General features: G+C 38.4%; 1 protein-coding gene across 4 annotated transcripts; it reads left to right on the top strand.

The window, feature by feature from the left end:
• Positions 1–109: 109 nt before the first annotated feature.
• Positions 110–24135, top strand: LOC140521111 (tetratricopeptide repeat protein 39B-like). 4 transcript variants are annotated; one of them, XR_011972799.1, is made up of 4 exons: positions 202–449; positions 3328–3407; positions 9120–9214; positions 14247–14449. XR_011972799.1 is itself a non-coding variant. In XM_072635823.1 (3 exons), exon 3 carries the CDS (start codon positions 22386–22388, stop codon positions 24111–24113), a length of 1728 nt encoding a protein of 575 aa, XP_072491924.1. In that variant the 5' UTR covers positions 110–449; positions 3328–3407; positions 22372–22385; the 3' UTR covers positions 24114–24135. The 4 variants fall into 4 exon arrangements, 2 of the variants coding, with proteins under 2 accessions (XP_072491924.1, XP_072491926.1); XM_072635823.1 differs by lacking the exons at positions 9120–9214; positions 14247–14449 and adding an exon at positions 22372–24135 and having other exon boundaries at positions 110–449; XR_011972800.1 differs by lacking the exons at positions 9120–9214; positions 14247–14449 and adding an exon at positions 8639–9112 and having other exon boundaries at positions 136–449.
• The last annotated feature ends 533 nt before the right edge of the window (positions 24136–24668 follow it).

The raw sequence follows: 24668 nt of genomic DNA, 5'->3' as shown, positions 1-24668 counted from the left end.
TTGAATTTATATACCAGGGCCCCTCCTCCTCGGCCGTACGCGTGCGTCATGTCGTCATCACGCGCCACACAAAGGCGCGAGGCGGAAACGGTAGAGAAGCGACACGGAAGGAGCTCGAACGCCGTGGGGGCTGGGATCCCAGGCGGCGGGGGGATTTGTTGTCATGGGAACACCGGGCTCCTCCGCGCTCGCTCCGCCTCTAGCCTGCGCTTTCCTCGCCCTTTCCTGCCCAACCCTCTTCCCGCCTTCCTTCACTCTCCTCCCCTTCCTTTCCCTCCCCTCTTCTCTCCTCCCCTCCCTCCCAGGTCCGGGACCCCGGGGCTGGGGTCATGTGTCTAGTGCAGCTGGAGCGCCCCAACACGAGACAGTAAAGCGTAGCCGCCGAGACTTCCGACGCCGGCCTCCAGAGAGGTCATCTCCCAATCGATGAGTCGGCAGCCTGAGCCAGGGTGAGGAGGAGACCTCCCCCCACGCACCCCCGCCCGCGGCGAGAGCAATCACCGCCCCCCCCCCCCCCGCCCCTTCCAGTGTAGAGCCCGGAGGCCAGGACCCGAACCTCCCCTCCCCTCCCCCAGCCTTTGCTGGAGGACCTCCGGGGAGAGGCAGCCGCTTCCCAGCGCTAGATCCGGCGTTTCTGTTTGGGGGACTCGTATTCCTCGCACCTCTCCCTCCCTCTGCCTTGCTGTTTATCCTCTCTAAGCCCCACTTGCACCGCCCCTGTTTCTAACCCCAAAATGGGCTTGTCTGCAGTCGCTCGCCACCCCTTGCCCCCGGGCTTGTTATCTCTCAATCCTAAGAGCATCTTAACCCTCTTGGTGCCCTGGACGGACCCGGTCCCACAATAAGACACACAGAATGACCGAGGACACCTGTTACGTAGAAATAAGGAAGTCATTTTTATTGGTCACCCAAGTTCACAGACCTCCCACGGCTTGAACTGTTGCTCCCGTGGCAGGATGCCCAGACGGGGGGGAGGGGAGTGCGCAGAAGGAAGTCCAGTCCGTGGTCACCTGGCGTTCTCCGGGGCATCCTACGGTGTGTAGTAGGAGGGATCTAACTTTGGGGAAACAGACAGAAGCGCTGCCAACCCCAGGCCCCAGGCCGTGTCCTGATCCTCGGTCCTCCATCCAGGAGGACTGACCGTGTCCACCTAGGAGCGTTGTAACAGCGCACGTTGAAAGTGCACGTGGGTTTCTCCGCGCTAGCCCCGGTTAGCGGACGAGATCCTGACGTCCCCGCATCTGCAGCCCCACCACCCATTCTCCCCAATTAAGAACGCCTCCCCAGCCGCCGGAATTGTCCCACAACTCCTGATCAGGAATGTACGGGGATAGGTTCTGAAGGATTTAGAATACAGGAAAAAAACTAAACTTCTAGCGAGTTACCAAAGGGTGAAAGTCTGATGGTCTGGGTAAACTACGGGAACATAGATGGTGCTCATTTTCATGGAGACTTAAAAGTTTTTCTGCTTACCTGCTTAATGAAGTTTTTGGTAAGGATTAATCTAATATTTGTAGAATGTTTCTCATATTTTCTGGGAAAGAAGAGTTGTAAATACAACAAAACCTTATTAATTTGGACAGTGAGAACTAGGTGGCCAAAGTCCTCCTAGGGATCCAGATTTTACCGGTGCTACTTAACTGCCTATAGGACTTTTGGCAAATTATTTAATTTCTTTGGGCTTCAGTTTCCTGATCTGTAAGATGTGGGGTTTAGACTAGATGACCTCTTGTCCAGCTCTGAATTCCTAGGATTTCACTGAGCTTTGTACTGAGTAGATTTAGGGAAAGGGTAAAAGATAATTCCTAGGCTTCAAACCTGGGTAATTGGAAGGATGGTGGTGGAGTGACAGAAATAGAAGTTAGGAGGATGCATGAGTGAGTTTATGAAAATGATAAATCCTCTGAGACAAAGAGTGAGGAGAGGTCAGGACTTATCCCTGGGGCCCTACTGACCCCTCTGGAGATGCCAAGGGGGAGTGGTCAGACAGGTAAGAATAAAACCAGGAAGGAACAGTGGGGTGACAACTCATTACCAACATACTGATAATGTTTAATATAAAATTTTGGAATAATCTCTTTGTTCTCTCTGAAGTAAACTCAGAGAATGCCTCTTCCTATGTCAGCAAAAGCCAGCCAAGGCTGACTCTACATTCCTTAAGGAGACCTTTAACCTAAGACACTATATCTTGAATAATGGGACTTTCCTTTGTATCTTACTATGTTATGGCATATTAATGGTAAAGAAAATATAGACATCTTAGGTCGTAATTTCTATTGAACATAGTTTACCCTTTCCTATGTCAATTATCTGTTTAGGGGAGTGCTGGGAATGGAATTACTAGTGGTGGAATTTCTTTCCTTATCACCGAGACATATGCTTACCCAGTCTGGAATCTCAAGGCCTGACTGACATTGCTTTGTTAATTGTCCTGTCTTCCTGAAGTTATGATTTGCTTAATTAGGAGAGTTTCTTTCTCATGGCAAAATGTACTTAAGACAGATGATTTCTGTACTAGGTAGTCAGAGTCACCTCTGACTCCATAGCGCTATGTAACTTTTCTTTATGGGGAACTGATCAATTAATTAATTAAATCATAAAATGTATGCATTTAGCCTGTTGCCTTTTCTCTAACCAAGTTTTCAGGTCAACAATACTAACTGTGAAAGTTGGTTTACAAGTCTAGTCTAATAGTTAAATGGAGAATCCAACACACCCCCAATTAAAAAACCAAAGAAAATATGAGCTCACACTGACCACACCTTTCTGTCAGGTGTATGAGTTCAAATCAAAATAGACCTGTGTGTTGAAGATTTTTCTAGCTTGTCTAAAGAAAAAGGCAAATTTCTCCAGACTAGGATTTGAATTGGTGACTTGATTATACTCTGTAAATAAAAATAGGTATTTTATGTTGATCACTATGGTTCCTTTCAGCTCTAAAATTCCATAATTCCAAGTTTTTGCATTAATATTGTCTTTGCCAACAGAGACTATCTTCAATTTTTACTCTTAGGTGTTTTGATTAATAATACATAGGTGAAACCATAAAGCATGCAATATTTCATTTACTGGGAATGAAAGTCATTGAAACTGTATAGTCTTCTAAAAAATATTTGTGTCATCTGATTACTTTGCTCTCCTAATAAAAAGTTTATCATTTTAGAAAGTAACTATTCCAAGCATCAGCAAATACATTTTTATGGTAAATAACTGAGTTACCTCAGATCAGTTAGCTAGATTATGACTACATTTACTCTTTAAGTTAAATATTACAAGGAACAATATACATAGCAACATTTTGTGTACATGTTAAATCTTATCTTGCAGTGTGGAAAGTACAGAAAATGTAGTAACGAAGCTCTGTTCATAACCTTTCAGCCCCGGAGACAAAGTCAAATATGCACAAGGTATACCTCTTGTCTATTAAATTTTTTCCATACTTGAAAAAACTTTTCTCATATCAGATTTGATAATTGATAACTCTTATGTGGTAATTACTGACACTGGGAGGCAATAACTTTCCTTAATTTAGGACAAATCAGAGTACCTTGGCCTGTGCTTTGGCAGATTTCTTAGGGGAGAGTAGGAGGCTAAAAAAGAATTAGCCTCTTCTGCTAAAATGGAATTAGATTTTTGCCTCTAAAACTCCTCCCCCTCTGGCACAAATCCAAAACCCGGAGGATGCTTGTCCTATTATGATTCCCAAAACAATTAAATTCTTTTTAACAAAGGGTTTATTAAGTACCTGCTACATCGGAGGCCCTTAATCAATGCTTACCTGATGATGGTGATACAAAAACAAAAACCAGTTTCTACTCTAAGGAGTTTACATTTCCTGAGTGAGATACTATGTAAACAGCTAAGTAAATACAAGATAATTTGAGGTAGGGCTGTAAGAACTGAGGAAGCAGGACAGACTTCACAGAGGTGAAAGGGAAGCTGATGTACTCCAGGCACAAGGTCAGACTGTATAAAGATAGTTTGCTGCTGTTGCTGACTTAGAGAAAATTGAACTGTGGGCTTTGCACCCATAGCCCTCACCATTTTTTTACATAAATTAAATCAGGCTAAAATGAACATCAGAGTCAGCCACAAATGGAGAAAGGAAGCACCAAAGAGAAGCATGGCCCTAAATGTCTAGCACTTGACTTCAGTGATGATTGAGGTTGGGATTTGTTTCTAGATGGATTTTAAGTATCCACCTCCTCCTCTCCCAGAAACCCTGTCCCAAATCACTGCCACTTGCACTACCCAGTAGGAAAAGAGCTTCTCAGAGTTTGTATAAGGCCACTGCCCTATACTTATTAGTCATATTTGTAATTATCACCCCTGAGATTTGAAAAAGAATCCTTCCACTAACCTTTCATGCACTTTTCATGCAAAGACTTATTGATAGAGCTGGACTTAGATGATCTTCAGTGCCTCATCCAATTCTAAATTTATGATCCTAAAGAATTATAAATCAATCTCTTCCTTCTCCCAACTTACCTATTTTGTTCATAGTGCCACTATTCTTCAACCAGGTTTGACTTTTTCCACTTAAATTTATTCACCTTTTCCTTTAAAATGCTAGCACCTTAACTGAGACCTCACCTCTTACCTAAACCATTACAATATCTTCCTGCTTTGTACTCATTCTGTTTTATCCTCTCTCCAGTCTATCCTTCATGCAGCTATCAAAATAATTTTCTTAATGAGGTGTTCGGTCATTTCTCCTCTGATGAACCTCCCTAACCTCTGGCATGGAATGCAAACTTTTTGCTGTGAAATTTAAGGTGATCCACAATCTGGCTCTAATCTAGCTTTCTATTCTGGTTTCAAATTACTCCTATTTGTGTATTTTACATCCCAACCAAACTGGACTCTTGGCTATATCTGAACTCAGTCTGCTACTTGTACTTTCTCCACACTGTGTAGACCCTTATTTTATGTACCTGTACAAATCTTCTTCTTCCATCAAGGCTCAGTTTAGATACCCTCTTTTGTAAAGACTTCCCTGATCTCCCTGATGGGAAAGTTTTTCTCTTTGTACTATCATGCTCATAAGTCAGAATATACCTTGCTCCCCTATGGCACTTCTAAGTTGTCTTTTTACCTCCTTCATTCATCCACCTTTCCTCCTTTTAAGTCCTTTCAATCACAGTTTTCCAGCCAATTCTAATTATGATGGCTTTGATAATATAAAGCAGCCCCAACTCATTCTCCCTCCTTTCTCAAAGAGTTCAGTACCTGGCTCACTCACTATCTTTTCCTCCCCAACTTCTTTATACTAGAAGACTATCTCCAGAGACTCTTCCTTAAACACGCTACACTTAATTCCTCAGCTTCCCTGAATCTCCTTTAGCCCCCCTCAGCCACAGTGGGGTCACAACCTGGACCTCAGTGTGTTCCATTTATTTAAGTAGAAAGCCTGACAGTCTCTATTTGGCGATAACCTCCTGTCATTCCACTTCTTCCTATGCCTCACTCCTCCTAAACCTGTTTTTTTTAAACTTAATTCTATTTTTTTCAATAAACAAAGATTCACCTTCTTTCCCTCCTCAAACCTCAAAGGAAAAAATTAAAACCAACCCTTTAGTCAAGCAAAATAAGAATGCAACTAGTGCATAGGAGAGTTAAAAACAAACTACATAATGAGAATTGGAGGAAGGAGAAATCACTTTCATTGAATGGATTAAGGAAAACATTTTAACTGGGGCCTTGTAAAATGGGAGGATTTCAATAGGTTAAGATGTGTAGAAGAAATATATTCCAACAAGCATAGAAGCAATAATGTCCAAGGGATAAAATAAATAAAGGCACAGATGTAGAATTCATAACCTTTTGGTTAATAATTTTCATTATCATCATTATCATCTCTATTTAATGACTTCTAAAAGTCTATACTACAACCCTGACATCTCTCCAGAAGCTACCTTGAGTTACAAATATTTGCTCATAGCTTAACCATTCAGCTCTAGAAGAAAGCCAATAGTGAACTTTCTTCGCCTAGAAGACAGCAGGGATTGGTGCAGTGATGCCAGAGTTCTTTTAGAAGCACACAGCTGTTTCATCTTTGTCTTTTTACTCCCAGGCCCTAGTCCAGCACTGGCATATAGTTGGGACTTAATAAATGCTTGTTGATCCAGTGATGATAGAATTACCAGTATTTTACTCCTATGTCCCAAGAAGAGGATTCAAAGAGAGTATTTCTGAACCCCAACTTACAAAGGAAGAGTGCTAGGCAGGATGATTTTGTATTTTACCCTTCTAGCAGAAAAGGGAAGGTTTGGGCAGCACCAGCCTTGGAGGCTGCCTTGACAGTAACCCCAAATTTGAGAATTCATGGATTGGAACTTCCTGAAAATAAAAAGGATTTCCTGAAAACTGTCTATCTTGGAGAAAGAAGAGGATTATCTTTGTGACCCCTGCAACTGGAGAATAGTAAGGGACTTAAAGCCATGACTATTTAAGGCAACAGATTGAGACCTTATCACCCCAACTATCATAGTAAGTTCACAGGATCATAGATCTAGAACTGTAAGGGGTCTTCAAGGCATCGGGTCTAGCCTTCTCATAGGAAAAACTGAGGCCCAAGAAGTCATGCAGGTTGTAAGCAGATCCAGGATTTGAATACAAAACCTCTGACTCCAAATCCAGTGTTCTTTCTACTGCCTCATACTGATAATAAAGATCTGATGGAGAAGGGCTTTTCTGTACAGCAATTTCTATTTGTATTTGCCTTCCAATTGGTTGGTCAAACCATGGGGAATATTGTGAATCTGGGAGGGACTGTGTGAACCTTGTGAGAAATCTAGGGAGTCACCAGAATGTTAGATTACTGTCCCACAGACAACTCTAAATTTAATTTCTCCTAAGATGAACTTTTGCCAGTGCTTTATGTGTTTATTTGTAGACTACTTGAGATCTTTGAGCACTTTATATACTTTCTATATTTATTTATGGCTTTTTATGAGTCCTTTGTATCTTTATTTGCTGTAGAATTATAAAGGCTATCCTGTATTTAAAATGCTTTTATTACCTTGAGTACATTTATGGATGTTGGGGACCCCTTTTACCCATATCTGTGGAAATCTAGACACAAACTATATTCAGAAATTTCTCAGAATAAATTCTGGGTAAGGGCATAATAGACCAAAGAAGAATGGCCCTTTTTTTTTTTGAGGCCTCTTGGATTAGACCCAGTTTTTGTGATTGCAGGATCTTACAGAAAAAGGGGCGCCTGGGCCATGGCTTACATATATATAGATATATTGATATTCTTGATATAAATGAAATGAGAATACATAAGGAAGTTGCTGCTAAATGGAGCAATTACTCCTAAGTTCTTAGAGAAGCAAAGAATTGTTTTTCTATGCAACATAAATAAGGCAATGAGAAGTACCATGGAATATTTGGACATCTCTTGCACTACTCATGATGAATGTAAAGACAACTACAAAAAAGATGACTGTACCATATTTTCCAACATTTATTACAGAGGATGAAGAGATAGAGGTAGAAATACTTGACAAGATCCTCCAAACCAAGTTAACATATACATTGACACTCAGCAATGTCAGTACAACTATGCATGTGAAGATGGTGAAAAAGGAAGTAATAAAAATAGTAAAGTAGTAAAAAAATAGTAAAGAATTAAATAGAAGGAAACAAAGGTTTTAGACCTGTTAAGAATTATTATTCCTATATATCATGAACACTTTTTCAAAATGAGTCAGAAGGCAATGAACATGGCAATCTGTAAACAACATGACAAAAAATTAAATAAAAACTTTCAGTTACTGATCAGAGGTAATATTGTATAGTGGATAGTGTCCTACATGTGCTGTCAGGACACCTGAGTTCAGATCTTGCCTCAGACGTATTTTTTTTAGAGGGGGAAAGCAAGGCAATTGGGATTAACTGACTTGTCCAAGGTCACACAGCTTAGTAAGTGCCAAGTGTCTGAGGCCAGATTTGAATTCAGGTTCTCCTGACTCCAAGGCCAGTGGTCAATTCAATTGCCTTACACATTTAATAGCATGGACAAATCATTTAATTTCTCATGTCCTTAGTTTCTTCATTTGTAAAATAGGATTAATAATACTTTTACTGTCTACCTCACAGAATTCTTTTGAGGAAGGCACTTTGCAAATCTTAGTGTGGTATTATTGTGAATGTTTATTGATGTATGAATCATATCAGAATCAGATACCTATATACTGTCAGACTGTTAATTAGCAAAAGTCAGAATTAATACCACATTAGAAAAAAAGATAAAGATGAGAAGACATTGCATGTAATCACGATAATACCAGGACTTATACAAACAACCTATTAACACTAAAATTGGGAAAAGACATTAAATCTGATTATCCTCATTTCCTATAGACATATACTAAGACAAAACAATTGCAAATATGGGGCGGGGGGTATGGAGAATATTGATTAAGGGATTCTTTAGGATTTGTGAAGAAGTTTCTTTTTCATTCTGGTGGATTTATAGGAAGGCTAGCTACTGGATGGCTAAAGAATCAGCCATACCACCTGTGACCTTAAAAAGCTTCAAGGAGTCCATCAGGCATGGCCATCCAGAAGAGAGCCAACTATGGATGAAAAAAAGTTCTTGAGAGAGAATCTTTCTTTATCTTTTCCTCAGCTTTTCCAGATTTTAGCTGACAGGAGGAAATTTCTCTGTTTCCCCCATCAACAAAGGCAATGTGGAGCAGCAGCAATTCAGAAGAGAACAGGCCCAGAGAGTTTAGATGCGGAGTTGAGTTGAGCTACAAAGAAGGCCCAGAGAGTCCAGAAGAGCAACATGCCAAACAGTAATGCTGTGCCTAGGGGAAGCAGGGCAGCTAGATAGTGCAGTGGATAGAGCACCAGTGCAGGGGTCAGGAGGACCTGAGTTCAAATCTCACCTCAGATACCTGACACTCACTAGCTGTGTGACCTTGGACAAGTCACTTAACCCCAATTGCCTCATCCTGGGTCATCTCCAGTCATCCTGATGAATATCTGGTCACTGGATTCGGATGACTCTGGAGGAGAAGTGAGGCTGGTGACCTGCACAGCCCTCTCTCACTCAAACAAAAACAAAGTCATGTACAAGTCATTTCATTCTTTCTCTGATGGCACAGTCTTCTTAGGCAATGAAGGAGGAAAACACACGCCTAGGGGGAGCAGCATAAGGATACCACAAGAAAAGATACCCGGAGTCTACAGTCCTGAAGATGTGAGTTACTTTGACCATGTATTCCTTATGTGTGTGCCTCCACCTGAATAGTCTGTCTGTGTATCCATTCATCTTACTAATGCTTGTATGTATTTGTGTGAGAGTATAGCCCTGGTTTATGCAGGGAATGTTTTTGTTACAATTGTTAATGCTTTTTCAGTAAGCACCTTTGCTTTGAGCTTATTGTTGACTGGCTATCAAAGTGAATGTATGAGGGGGCTTGTGAATTAACAAGTAATATGGACCCATACCACACCTTGAAACTGGAGTAGTTGTCACTTAGGAGACACAACATATGAATAAAAATTGGGACAGTCTTAGAGTAAGTTGTTCAGTTATTTTTCAGTAGTGTCCAACTCCTCCTGACCCTATCTGGAGTCTTGGCAAAGATACTGGAGTGGTTTGCCATTTCCTTCTCCAGCTCATTTTATAGATGAAGAAACTGTGGCAACCAGAGTTAAGTGATTTGCCCAGCATCACACAGCTAGTCAGAGTCTGAGGCTGGATTTGAATTCAGGAAGATGAGTCTTCTTGGAGTATTCACTGTGCTGCCTAGTTGCCCCCCCAAAGAGGTGCTATACCTCAATGAGGAATCCGAAAAAGCCCAGAAACTACCTTAGTCAGTAATTTCTTTCTTGATATCCTTGCCAAACAGACAAATGGCATCCTTAGACAATATTAGTTTGGAATATAAATTCATGTGTGTAACGTTGAAGAAGAGGATGATGAAACATCATGAGTAGCTTGTGATACAGCAAAGAGAAATGAAGGAAAAAGGATGCAAGAAGGACAAATGTAGAGAAGGTTTTGCATGAAACAGAACTAAATCAGATCATACCAAGAGCATTCTTGGATGAAACTGTCAGTATTTCTATTAAAACTTTTCATCATCAAATTACTGATAATCCGTCCTTCAAAAGTAGAAGTTACTAATATGGGGAAATCTTATTTTCACCAAAAGGGAGGAACCGGTTCATGAACTTAGAATTTGTGATTAGAAGAGAAGAAAGAATTCATGCTAGATGAGGGGTCAGAGAGAGAAAAGATAAGATTCCAAGAACTAAAATTCTTTAGGGCAAGTAATCTCAGGGAGGGATAATTAGTTCACAAGAATGAAATTCTGAAAACAGAGAAACTATTCTTATTAGAAGCAAAAGGAAAAGTTATCTAAAGAGAGACCTATGGATACCCAGGGAACTTATCAACTGACTCATATTTTTAAAAGGAATGTACAAAAAACAAAAGCAAAGGAAGTAAACAAGGAGGGCTACAGATATTTAGCAGGTGTGTAAGAATAGTATCAGGAGAGATGCCCTAATGCTTTTGATGGTATTGTGAAGTGCTCCAACCATTCTAAAAAACAATTTGGAACTATGCCCAAAAAGTCACTAAATTCTGCATACTTTTTGACTTTGTGATATTATACCAGAAAAGAAAAAGTTAAAGGACTCGTACAAAAATCTTTATCATAGCACTTTTTCTTGTAGCAAGGAATTGGAAACAAAGCAGGTACTCATTGCGAAGTGACAGAACAAATCATGGTATACAAAATTAATAGAATTTTATTGTGCTATAAAAAATGCTGAAAAAGACATATTCAGAGAAAGCAGGGAAGATGTGTAATCTGGAGCTCAAGTTCATTTGCATAAGACTCTCTTAGATGACAGAGAATTATTACTTGATGTTCCATGCCTGCAAGAAGGGCAGAATTGGTGAGAGCTTGGGAGAGGGGAGAATCTTATCATCTTCTGGTTCCCAGCTTCAAGAGAGGATACATGCAGTACCAATTCTCTTCAAAAAAAGGTCCTGAAAGGAAAAAAAAAGACTGCGAAGAAGCATGTCCCTTTCCTCAGTTTATCACACTGATAAGGACTCAGGGGAATTTCCTATTCAATGAAATCAGAGGAGTATAGAGATATCTATTCACACTGCCCTACGAGCCACATCTCGTCAAACCCATGTGAACACATACAACCTATATGGGAAACGCATGCCTCACATTTGTACTAACTGATGCAGAGTAAAGTGAGCAGAACCAGAACAATTTATACCAGGACTACCTTATAAAAGAAAACAACTCTAAAAGAATTAAGAGCCATGATCAATGCAAAGACCAGTCATAACTCCAAAAGATTCATGATGATTCATGCTTCCTATCTCTTGAAAGAAAGGCAATGGATTGGAGGCACAGACTGAGACATTCTTAGAATTGTTTTATGTGACTAATTTGTTATAAGGGAAGGCCTTTATTTTCTTTGGAGGGGAGACTTGGGGAGTGGAGGAATAAGGATAGTGGTAATTTAAAAAAGGGAGTGAAAAGAAAGGAAAGAGATGGCACTAAAAAAATAAACAGGAGAAGAAAATTTTCAGAAGAAGATACAAATAGGACATTGTTGAAACTATTAAATTAGAAACTTGTAAAAAATCAAGCCATATATAGTGGATATAATTTCATATGCAGTCTTCTTTTTCTGTTCTTCTTTGTACATGGAAATTTTCACATTTGTTAATATTTTTCAAGTTCATAGTAATAAAAAGGAAAATGCAAAACAAAAGAATGCTGTCAGGAGTACTAAAGCTCAAAATGATTTGATCCTGTTAAAGAAAGCAAAGGACAACAGAAAGGATTTTTTAAAAATACTATATAGGGAGAAAGAAAATCAAAGAAACTGGAGAAGACAATGATAACATGTTAGAAGGCATCCCTACTCTTTATTTACTTGTGTTTTCTCTTTCAAAGAAGGATCTTTGAAGTGGAAAGGGTGGAACAAAAATGGTCATGGGAGTCATATCAAAGATAAGTAAGGGAGAGAGCATCTGTTTGATGAGTTAAGGTCACCAGGCTTGTCGGACTATATTCTTGGATACTGATAAAACAGGAAGATATGATTGCTGAGTTACTGTTAGTGATCTTTGAACAATTACGAATAAACAAGAGAGATACTTCAAAATTGGAAAAGGACACGTCTCGATAAAAAAACTAAACAAAACTGGAGTCTGCAAACCATAAGGCAGCGTTCTTGGCTTTGATTTCTGGCAAAATTCTGGATAAGAATAATAGATGATTAGCAAAAATATGCAAAACCAATTGATGATCATAAAGAGACAGCATTTCCTCGTTAAAAATAGGTCTCCCAAACTAACCTCATTTCCTTTTTAGACAGAATTACTAGGCTGGTAAAAACTACAGATAAAATTTGCCTATATTTTAACAAAGCATTTGATAAAGTCTCTTAGGTTCTGTGGACAAAACTGAGAGATCCATGCCAGATAATAGTGCAGTTAGGATTCAGAACTGTTTGAATGGTCAAAATCAAACTAATTATTAATAGTTTAATGTCAACTTGAAAGGAGATCTTCAGTGAAACAAAACAATCTATTATTTAACAATTTTATCAATAATTTGGATAATGCACGAATGGCATATTTATCAAATTATCAAACAAAGTGCAAAAAGGCAAAACCAACCCATTTAATGACAGTCAGGATCCAAATATATCTTGATAGGCTAGAATATTAGGCCAAATCTAATAAGATTAAACTTAATAAGCTTCCAAGTACACAATGGGAAAGTGTGAAGAGACAGAATTCTGTCTGAAAAAGATGACAGAGGGAGTTCCTTACTAGGAAATTCCTTCCACAAATGAAATCATGGGTCTAGACCAAAACTCAAAAAGTCAACTGTAAATGCAGTGTAGTACACTGAATTTAAAGTCAAGGTAACTAGGTACAAATCCTGTTTGTGTTTCATAAGACCTCTGTAACCTTGGGCAGGTCATTTTACCTCCCTATTCCCCTCTGTAAGATGAGGGATTTGAACTAGATAACCTCAAAGATCCCTTTCAACTCCAAATCCATGATCCTATAATCTAGGGATTTAGCATAACACAAGCCTAGCATGAGTCAACAATGTAGTATGGCAGTCAAAAAAGCTAATATAATATCATCTTAGGCTGCATTAAGAATCAGATTGCCCAGAGCTAGGGTCAGGCTACATCTTGGACTGTTGTGTTGTGTTCTGGGTGCCACAGGTGCAGAAGATATTGATAAGCTAGGGAGGATCCAGAGGAGATCAGCAAGGATGGTGAAGGAATTTGAGATCCTGCCATGTGAAGATTGGTTGAAGGCACTGAGGAGAAAACTTAAAACAGAATATGATAGTGTTCAGGTATTTGAAGGGTTGTCATTGAAGAATTAGGCTTGCTCTGTGCATCTTCAGATAATAGAACCAGGACCAGTAGGTAGAAGTTGCTGAGAGACAGATTTAAGCTCGGTGCAAGGAAAACTACCTAATGATTAGAGCTACTCAAATAGGCCAACTCAGGAAGGAGTGGGTTCTCCCTTGCTGGAAGTTTTCAAGCAAAGGTCTGATGTTGTTGAGTGGACAAATTTATTCAGCTATGTTATGTTACTAAATGGCTTCTGAGATCCTTTCCAACTATGAGATTTTATTATTCTGTGAAAATGGCACCACTATATTTGGACACAAACACTTCAGTTCCTCATATGAAGAAGATGAAACTATAAGAAAATGAAGTCTGATAAAGCAGCTGGACTAGACAAAATACCTGAAAAATTTTCACAGAAAGTTAACACAGTTTTGAAAGCATGAATGAATTAATTTTAAAGATATCTGAAAGAACAAAAGATCCAAAATCATTAGGAAATCAGCTAGGCAGCACAGTGGATAAAGTACTTAGCCCGGAATCAAGAAGACATCTTCCTGAGTTCAAATCTGTCCTGAAACACTAGCTGTGTGACTCTGGGCAAGTCATTTAACCTATTTGCCTCAACTTCCTCATCTGTAAAATGAGCTGGAGAAGGAAATGGCAAACCTATATTTTCTGAGAAAACCCCAAATGAGGTCACTAAGAGTTAGACACAACTGAAAAGAACTGAACTGTGGAGAGCCAGAGTTAACCTGAAGGATTGACTGAAGCAGGGCAAGGTAATCCAGAGGATGAGAAAGGGGGATTGGCAGGGCCTCCCCTTCCCTGGCTTCTTCATGTTTTCTTACTACTTATTTCTTAAGGACAGCTGCAGTGTTATCTAGGAAAGGATGTGTACATTCTGTGGCTTGGGATCATGGAACTTGGAAGAATGTTTTTGTCTTGGGAGTAACTTTCCCTTGGGAACTACTGAATTCACATGAGATGTATTGATATGTTCGACTGTATGAAATCTTGCTGAGCTACAATAAACTGGTCATGTACAGATTGTACAGACTCGCCTAGCCCCCGCTGCTGCTGTCTCTTTCTTTTCAATCACCGTCTTGCCCTACACCACACCAGTTGCTGGCACTGAACAACAAAATCAGAGATTACCAAAAAAAGGCAATCAAAAGTCAATGTCAATATTTATAGTCTCATCTTTATAAAATCTGGTAATATTCTATATACCTCTCAAGAATATCTTAGGTAATAATAAGAGATAGGAACAGACAGGCTTTGGTAAACAATTTTTTGCAGTAATCCTTATCTTCAAAGTAACACAATCAATAGAAAAGCTACAGAGGACATAAGATTCAGCTGATTATCACTGATTATAAAAAGAAACTGAAACTTAAGCAAAATGCACACTTACATGCTGTTGTTGAAGAAGGTATTGCCCATGAATATTAAGATCATTCAAGATTCTTTGACACATACAATCAGAAGCAGTCTGATGACTATGTGTTGGTTGTGTTATAGAAGTTATTCTTGTATAGTTATGTACCCCCATAAAACACTACAGAGAATTGAATCGAAAAGTTACAGAGGTAACTTGTTTAATATGTCTCTGATTATGGCTATTAAGCATGTCATAAAATAGGAAGATGTATGTCCATCAAAGGTATTTGCTACTATAATGGGGGTGTGTTAGATTCAGGACCCAAATGGAAGTTATTCCCTATGAATGCTCCTGTTTGTCGATGCCATTGTGCTGATTGCAGCAAGCCCCTAAATACTATAGGATGTGCTCAATGAGAGGGCTTAAAAGAGACTGGTCTAATAAATCCACACAGGAAAAACCACATTAAAAAGATTGGCTCTTCACATAGTGAAGGTCATGGACATGAATGGCACATAAAACAGGTATGGATGGATTGTGGTTTTCATTATTGGAGGAAATATCCATAACGGCCAGATCTCACATCTATCTGAATATTTTAGTATTCTATAATGCTAGGAAATGCCTGTAGATCATGCATCCACTGCACTCTCCAAATTGTGAATCAAACTCAAAAGGCAAAGGAGAAACACATGGCGAGTGTAAGTGGCTTACATCATATATGTGATGACTTACACAGAAGAAATGGTATAAAATATACCATTCATGAAATGTATGATAAGAAAATACGGCAGGTATGTAGTGAAAACCACTAGGTAAATTACTGACCATATTGTAGAGGGGATTCTTGTTCAGGTATTGTCTAGAATAAATGGTGTTTGGAGTCTCTTCCAATTCTGAGATACCATGATGTTGAAGGTGGGAGAGCTGAATATTGCATTTAATGCCCTCAAAATGTTAAAATACATAGAGGAAAACCTACAGAATAATGATTGCTCTTCTGAAAGCAATTTATGGGAGAACATAGAAAAGAATCATAGAGAAGGTGAAATTATATGAACAAATAACTCTCAAAAGAAAAATTGCAAACAATGGACAACCATATGAAAGTTTGCCCCAAATTACTAATAGTAAGCACAGTGCAAATCACAACTCTCAAGTTTTACTTTATGCTCAACAAATTGACAAAAATGATAGATAATAGAAATAGGTGGTGTTTGAGGGACTTCAGAGAAATCTAATTAATACAATATTAGTGGAGCTATGAATTATTCCCATCATCCTGGAAAGTAATTTGGAATCATGATTTAAAAAGTGACAAAAATGTCCATGCTCTTTGGTCCAGAGAGTCCACTGCTAAGGCATATACCCCAAGGAGGGCAGAAACAAAAAGGAAGATCCTACATGTACCAAAATATTCATAACAGCATTCTTTATAGTAGCAAAGACCTGAAATCAAAATAGGTGCTCATCTATTGGGCAAAAGTTGAAGACACTGTGGTACTCAGTATGGAATATTAATGAACTGTCAAATAACAAATATTATGAGCTCAGAGAATTACCTACCTGGACCAATGTAAAGTGAGCCAGACCAGGAAAACAATATGTAACACTTACCACTCTGGCACCCACTTCCTTAAGGTCAGTTGTGTCTAGGATCTTTGCAAATGGCTAGAGCATCCACCAAGTATGTTCCCTCAGTTGTAGAGAGAGGTCTTCTACTCCCCAATTCCTTTTTATCACTAACAGCACAATTAGCTTTTACAAAAAAATATTTACTTCAAAGGTATAAAGACAAACATGCAAACTTATGTCCTAACACATGTGGCATAATTTCCCCACCCTCCCCAATCTTTGGGCAATTTCTATACAGCATAGTAGACCTACTTCAACTCTATCCCTCATCTTCTTATGTTCAAGTCCCAGGGACCTTGGCTAGGTTTTCTACCAGGATTCCTGGCTGCACCATCCTGTCTATTCTGTAATTCTGGTTCCAGGGTCCACCATGGCACCTGAAACTGAGAAGCGCACACAAGACAGAACAGAAAACCTAGGCCCATTTTTCAGAGCTGGGACAAAAGAGCAGAGGTACACCCCACTCCCAGTTTGGTTCATGTCTCCCATGCTGTGGGTGAACTATGATCTTCACCTTCAGGATGCAGCAGGAAAGAGTCAACAGGAAAAGAGAGAGATAGTTACAGTCTGGCAGATTTTAAAGACAGAGCAAGAAATCAGCTTTTTCTGGCTATGTAGCCAATCAAAGTAGACTACTCACACCTACATAATAGGAACTCTGGGAAGCAGGGCACCTCCAACTTAGTAGATCTGGGTATGCACAGGCAAGCCTCCTTAACAAATATATACAATAACTTCAACAATGTCAATGGAAAGTATACAACAACAAAACTAAATTCTATGTAATTATAATGACCAAGCTTGGTCATTGAAGAGATAGGACAATGGGTGTGTGGGTTAGTTTTACTGAACTGGTTTTTTCTCTTTTTAAATTATTAGAAGGGATGACCCATTAGGTGGGGGGAAAGGGAAGGAATATATTCAGAAAAAAAATTATTTTTCAAAAAGATATTAATAAAATGAGATTTAAAATTTTAAGTCACAGAATATGAAAATTTATACATAAGTTCCAAGCTATATAATTTGAGGGAGCATTTAGTATCATAAATCAATTGAAATACTGACAAAAGTTATTTATGTGCGTAGCAGGCATGCCCATGCATTTGGCAGGAGTTAGGTAACCCACCTCCTTCTCTATGGTATCTTGAAAGAAGTGTGAATTCTCTGGGCAAAGTATGACATTTTTGGAGGTATAATGTTTTCCTTGTCTGGTTCTCATTACCCCAATTGATTTCACCCTTTTTTTTCCCCTGGCAGGACTTCAAGTCCAAAGTTTCAACATTGTAGCAAAAATGAAAATTAGCTAATTGGCAACTCAGGAGTGATATAGTTCATGTGTCTTAACTGAACCTTGTATACACATAGGCATAGACTCAAAGAGTGACCCCCTTATTAGTTCCTTTACTTTTTGAAGGATAAAATTATATTAAGGCAAGTCAATAAATCATTAGTATCTCTACTTTGGGCAGACAGAGCTTTAGCAGATGTCTGGATAATTGAAATATTTTATCACTACTTAATCTTGTTTGCTACCAAGCTTATGTGAAGTTAACCCAACTTCTCTATTTCCTCTTTCTTCCCAGATAATCTATGCTATACTTAGATTATATGTAACTTCTATTTCTGCCTGCATTGGTCTTTGCCCAAATGCTTCCCATCATGCTTCTCCAATCTGCTTCTTGGATTTCCTCATATAAATATATATTCTATAACAATGTGACAATCCCATTCCCACACACACCTTTGCCTAGCTTATTTTTTTTTTTTAAATAAGTCACGCCATTCAGAGTCATATTCTAATCATGAACCTAATTTCACCAATGATATCTATGTCAAATTTCCCTATTTGCCATAAGTTTTATACATTATTTTGATTTTCATCTGTGTCTTGTATATTTGGGTAAAACAAATGGGTTCTAAGGGGTCTGTGGATAGATTTCAGGAGGTCTATGAACTTGGATAGAAAAAAAACAAACCTTAATTTTCACTATCTTCCAACTGAAACTTAGCATTTCCTTCAATTATGAATTTTTAAAAATATTGAGAAGGGTTTTACAGGCTTCACCAGATATCCAAAAAGGTCCAAGCACAAAAATGTTTTAAAAGCCCTGGTGTATAGACATCTGAGGTCATGGCATTTCTTGTTGGCTTCTTTATGGAATTTTTGTTTGGGACATCTTTTCTGCTTCATGTTACAATGTAGTTTCAGTTTGGTGCACATAAATAGGAAGTTTTCCTTTGTTTCCCCAGTATCTACCATAGTGAGAATAGTTGGCATTTAATAAATGTTTGCTTGATTTATTAGTTCTTCTAAAAAGAATAGTCCTTATAATTCATTCAATTATTGTCATTTTCTTACCACTCACTTACATCCTTGTAAATTGTTTTTGTTTTCACTTATCTTTTGAAGGTCATCCCTACTTTTGTCATCCATAACTTCCTAGTCACTAAAGCCATTTTTCCCCCTTAGTCATCATTCAGTGGTTTTTCCCCAGCATTTAACACTACTGACCACTCCTTTTTTTCCTGATTCTTTCCCTTCCCTTGTTTTTCTTGAACCTACTTTTCTCTCTTGATTTCTTTTGCGCCTGTCTCAGTTTCCTTTATCCCCTAGGCACGCACTGCCCTAATCTCATTTCTGTCTGCTCAAAACCAGCCCTGTCTTCCCATGAAGTGCCCCATGTTTCAAAATTTCCTTTCACTCTTTCCCTACATTCAGTTCTCATCCTTCAAGTACATCTGGGGCATCAGAAAAGCATCCTAATTAAGCTAATTCACACTAAGGTGTGATTAAAAGTCTTAGTCTTAACACTTTCACGAGATATTTGCCTGTTAACACTTCAGTGGATCAGTCATTTAAGCCATTCATTAGTGTTTTCCCTCCATGGATACAAACAGTGACACCACCACATTTTCCCTTCCTGTCTGAGTTTTTTCAATAAAACAAGGATAAAAATTGACAAGTAATACTCCATTTCTAGTGTCAATGCTATCCCAGATCCAAAACACTTGGAAATTAATATGTCCTTCATTTAGGAAATCCTAGATCCCTCAAACTGTGAGTAGACAGATTGCTACCAAAAGGAGATACCTGGTGTACCTAAACTAAGGGCAGAGAAGGTAGGCAACCATTTGGAGTGTAGTGGACAAAGAGATAGAGTAAGGCATACTATTGATAATAACTTTTTATAAATGAGTAGATGTTTAATGCTAGAAAATTTTGCTGTGAATGGCATATAGGTGTTTGTGAGAGTACAGTGAAAATTCTACGTTTCAATACAGGATATAAACTTAACTGATTCTTCCTCTTTTCATCTCTGTTTGTCAATCAAGTAAAGCCAACACGCTGATCCTACAGAGGGCAGAACAAATAGCAGCAGAAAATTTAGATATCTTACTAGTCCTAAGTATGGTTTGGATTAGGAAGCGATGTGATGGTCTATCTGCCATAGAACTATTTAGTTGGATTCTATTTTTATAGTTATTTACACAAATTACTTGTCATGTATACCTAACAGCATACATCACTATTCTATATCATTAAAGCATATCATTAACTTTATTCTGTTTTACTTAATTTTAACACTAAACTTTCATGTCTGTTTCTCTTAATAACCAGTGTCATCTGCTCACAATTTCTTTTCAAACTGCAAGGAGCTGTATAACATTCCATATATGAAGGGTCCAAAAGATTAGGCTTGCATCTACTGCAATGGTAACAATGTGGAAAACAAAAATAACATACCTATCAAATCCTCATTAAATGAATATCAGTATGCCTTTGTATGATATTAAATGGGGTCTGGTAGTGATGAGGCATTCATTAAATATATCAGTCCTGCCCACACTTGCATCTAAGAAATTTCTAGAAATGTCGAAAGGAGCCCTCATCTGAGTTAGAAGTAGTGAATCTTGGGTCTGTGAGTTAAAACTGGTCCTCAGCTTGATTTCCCTCAAGATAAAAATCATTTATTCCCCAATTGATAAATGGTCAAAGGATATGAACAGGCAATTTTCAGAGGAAGAAATTAAAGCTATCTATAATCATATGAAAAAATGCTCTAAATCACTATTGGTTAGAGAGATGCAAATCAAAACAACTCTGAGGTACCACATCACACCTATAAGATTGGCAAACATGACAGAACAAGAAAATGATAAATGCTGGAGAGGATGTGGGAGAGTTGGAACACTAATTCATTGTTGGTGGAGCTGTGAGCGCATCCAACCATTCTGGAGAGCAATTTGGAACTATGCCCAAAGGGCTACAAAAATGTGCATACCCTTTGACCCAGCAATATCGCTACTAGGACTATATCCCCAAGAGATCATAAAAATGGGAAAGGGTCCCACATGTACAAAAATATTTATAGCAGCACTCTATGTAGTTGCCAAAAACTGGAAGTCAAGGGGATGTCCATCAATTGGGGAATGGCTGAATAAATTATGGTATATGAATGTAATGGAGTACTATTGTGCCATAAGAAATGATGAACAAGAAGACTTCAGAGAGGCCTGGAAGGACTTATATGACCTGATGCTGAGTGAAAGGAGCAGAACCAGGAGAACTTTATGCACAGCAACAACCACAGTGTGTGAGAGTTTTTTCTGGTAGACTTAGATTTTTGTAATAACACAAGAACTTCTGAAAAAAAAAAAAAATCCCAATGGTGGACCTCAAGGCAAAATGCCTTCCACACTCAGAGAGAGAAATATGGAAGTCACTCACATAATGTAGCAGATCATGTTTGTGTATGTGTATCTGTTTGTGTATCATGTTCTGATTTGTTATACGGATTCTTTCATTTATCTTAGTCTGACTACATAGCATGACTATAGTGAAAATATACTCAATAGGAAAGTATATGTAGAATCTATACAGAATTGTATGCAGTCGTGGGGAGGGAGGGAGGTAGTGGGGGGTGGGTGGGGAGGGATAAAATCGCAATTGTATGGCAGTGATTGTTAAACATTAAAAAAATAAAAAAATTAATTAAAAAAAAAAAAAGATAAAAATCATTTTAAGGCAATCCAGAGAATTATTCCCCACCCCAACTCCCTATTGGGCTATTATGGCCATATCTTTAAGAGTTGAACCTATTGAAGGTTTAAGAGAGAGTGACTAAATAACTAAACAGCAGTGACCTTTCTTTTTCTATGTGTAACTTTAGTACATCTTAAATAATAGTGCATTTTAAAATTGTATCTGTTTTGCATACAACTTCCTTGCAGTATGCTGATTTAAAATTGAGTGTAAAAGGTAAAAATGGATACAGGATGTGGAGAACTCAACAAAGCTATTTTGCAGAAAGAGAAAAAGAGGGTTCTGTTTTGCAATGCCCAGGTTTAATGCACAGTTAACACATTTCTGTACAGAATGGTTAGGTTGCTTTTGAAAGGCAGTGACTGATAAGACTAAAGATAAGATAAACCCATAGCCCAAGTGAATACTAAGGTCTGACAAAAGCAGTTTATCTGAACTGAAACTTGACCCAGAAGTTCTCTCTGCCTCAGAGTGTCTGTCTTTATATCTGTTGCCTCTTTCATTCCCTGTAGCTGGTTGTCTCTAGCCCCACTGTCCTGTCTATGTGGCTTCCTTTTTTTTCTCTTCTCTTGTAAAAGTATCAATCATATTGCATTACCCAACTATCTGAATTCTTGTTTCTTAAAATTCTATTTTTATTGCGATAGCAACAACTTGAAGATTTCAGCATTGGCCCAAACCCTAAATGTGACACACCAGTCACCTCATTACTCAGGAAAGATCAGGCAACCTTCCTTTCAACTATATCACTGCACCCTGTATATGTTTTTTTTTAAATTTTAAAAAATTTATTTATTTTTAGTTTTCAATATTCAGTTACATAAGATCTTGAGTTCTAAATTTTCTCCCCCTCTTTCCCTTCCTCCTACCCAAGAAAGGTGTGCAATCTGATATAGGCTATCCTGTATATGTTTTATATCCTCTCCAGAGTGGAAAGCAAATATGGCATTTCCTAGAATTGAAATGAAAAGTGAGGAGGACCATTTTGAAGACGCCTTTGAAGAAATTCCAGTAGCAACATCAGTCGACCTTACCTCATCCTTAGAAGAAAGTACAATAGGATTTTATTTATTTCTAAGTAATAAATTCTCAGAAGCTTTGGATTGGCTTCGCCCATTGTGTAATAAAAGCATGTACCATGCCCTTATCTATGGCACTATTGTGGTTCTTAGGGCCTTCCTGACTTTTGATGTGCAAGATATAGAACTGGCAAACACCACAATGATTCAGGTTTTGAAAACTTGTGACAACTTCAGGAAAAAAACCTCATTGGTTAATTCACTGTCTCGTCTAATTTACAAACAGGGAATAAGTAAGCTTAAGGAAGAAGAATTTCATGCAGAACTCTGTTATGCTCAAAGTTTATCCCTGAAAGCATCATTGGTACTCTTACAAGATGAAAGTATGTTTGGTTTTCTCAAATCTGGAATCAATTTTGGGCTAAGTTACCAGATATATAAAGATTGTCAACAACTATTAACACGTTTACCAAACTACCAAAGCAAAACCCAGAAACATTTGGTTGGAGAAATAAAACTTGGAATTGGAACATTCAATTTGGTAGCAGCGCTTTTACCACCTAAGATTCTTCCACTATTTAATTTTGTTGGTCATGTTGGAAGTTTGGAATTAGGTCTCACTTTACTTCATGAAGGTGCATCATCTTCCAGTATTCACAACATACTGTGTTTGTTAACCTTGTTCCTATATTACAATTACATCTCTGTAACTCTTGGCACTGGAAAGGAAAAGAAGCATAATTTTGAAGCTCTCCTTTTAAGTTATCTCAGGAAGTTTCCCAAGTGTGTCTTCCTTGTCTTTTGTTATGGACGCTTAAGCATGCTGAAAGGGAATTTTGAATATGCAGAGATAAAACTTCAACAATGCATATTTTTACAAAATGAATGGCAACAGCTTCATCACTTCTGTTACTGGGAACTTATGTGGTGCTACATTTTCCAGCAGGAATGGCGTTATGCTTACCACTATGCAGACCTACTCTGTCAACAAAGCAATTGGTCCAGAGCATCCTACACATACAACAAAGCTGCCATTTTGACCATGCTTCCTGCCGAATTTGTGAAATCTGTAGGTGAGGATATAAGAGCTTTGTTTTTAAAAGTAGATAGTCTAAAAATAAAAGTTCTAGGGTATTCTGTCCCAGTGGAAAACTTTGCCGCTTTGAAATCCAAACGCTATAGCAGTTCTACCTCGTGGCATATAGCACAACCTATTCTGGAGCTTATGTATATCTGGAGCGGCTTCCGAATTATAAGAAAGAGACGAGACCTTGTTTCCCGCTGGCTAGTACTTATTGAAAAGGAAGAGGCAGTTCTACGGAAAGAGCAACCCAAAGATTACCAAATAGATGACATGTGTTTGGTATATTTACTAAAAGGTCTATGCCTGAAATATCTATCCAAATACTGGAGAGCTGAGCTATACTTCAACCGTGTTATTCAAAATGAAAAAATGATCAAATCTGATGCATATTTGGTGCCATATGCATACTATGAGCTGGGAATACTACAGTATCTACGAGGAGATAAGAGTACAGCAATAAAAACCATAAAGCAGATTAAAAACTTTAAAGACTTTTCCATGGAGACCAGGTTACAGTTTAGGGTTCATTTAGCCCTTAAGCAAATGACTAAAGAAAAATACTTTTAATACAAGAAGTGGTTTTATTTCACATAAATGTAATGTCTAAAATAAACAAGATGGCATTAACAAGTAGAAAAATCAGTTCTCTGTGGAAGGAATCCAAGAACACATGGTTGCTTGAAGTATCTGAACAATAAATAAGGTATCTGCCATCATCACAGTCCCCTCTTTTCAATAGCTATCAAATGCTTTGTAGGTCCAATTTTGCAAATAGAGTAAAGTATATTCTTGAACAATAAAATGTACAAGAATGATCTGGGGAGGAGGTCATTGCGAAAAAGGCAGCTAGGTGGCTCAGTGCATAGAGCCTGGACTGGAGTCAGGAAGACCTGAGTTCAAATTTAGCCTCAGTCACTTACTAGCTGTGTGACTTTGGGCAAGTCACTAAACCTCTGTTTGCCTTAATCTCATGAAGAAGGAAACAGCAAACCACTCCAGTATCTTGGCTAAAAAATCAAACCAACCAACAAACAAATAAAACCCATGGACAATACGGTCCATAGGTACACGAAGAGTTGGAAATGACCGAATTCACTCAACAATAACAACAACCTGGCCCTG

The sequence above is a fragment of the Notamacropus eugenii genome, chromosome 1 (assembly GCF_028372415.1).
Source record: "Notamacropus eugenii isolate mMacEug1 chromosome 1, mMacEug1.pri_v2, whole genome shotgun sequence".
Taxonomy (NCBI): domain Eukaryota; kingdom Metazoa; phylum Chordata; class Mammalia; order Diprotodontia; family Macropodidae; genus Notamacropus; species Notamacropus eugenii.
The sequence above is the reverse complement of the archived record's forward strand: the minus strand, read 5'-3'. Positions and strand labels throughout refer to the sequence as shown.

Excerpts from the sequence above, each read along its gene's own strand:
- LOC140521111 (XM_072635823.1), top strand. The coding sequence starts at position 22,386 with ATGGCATTTCCTAGAATTGAAATGAAAAGTGAGGAGGACCATTTTGAA.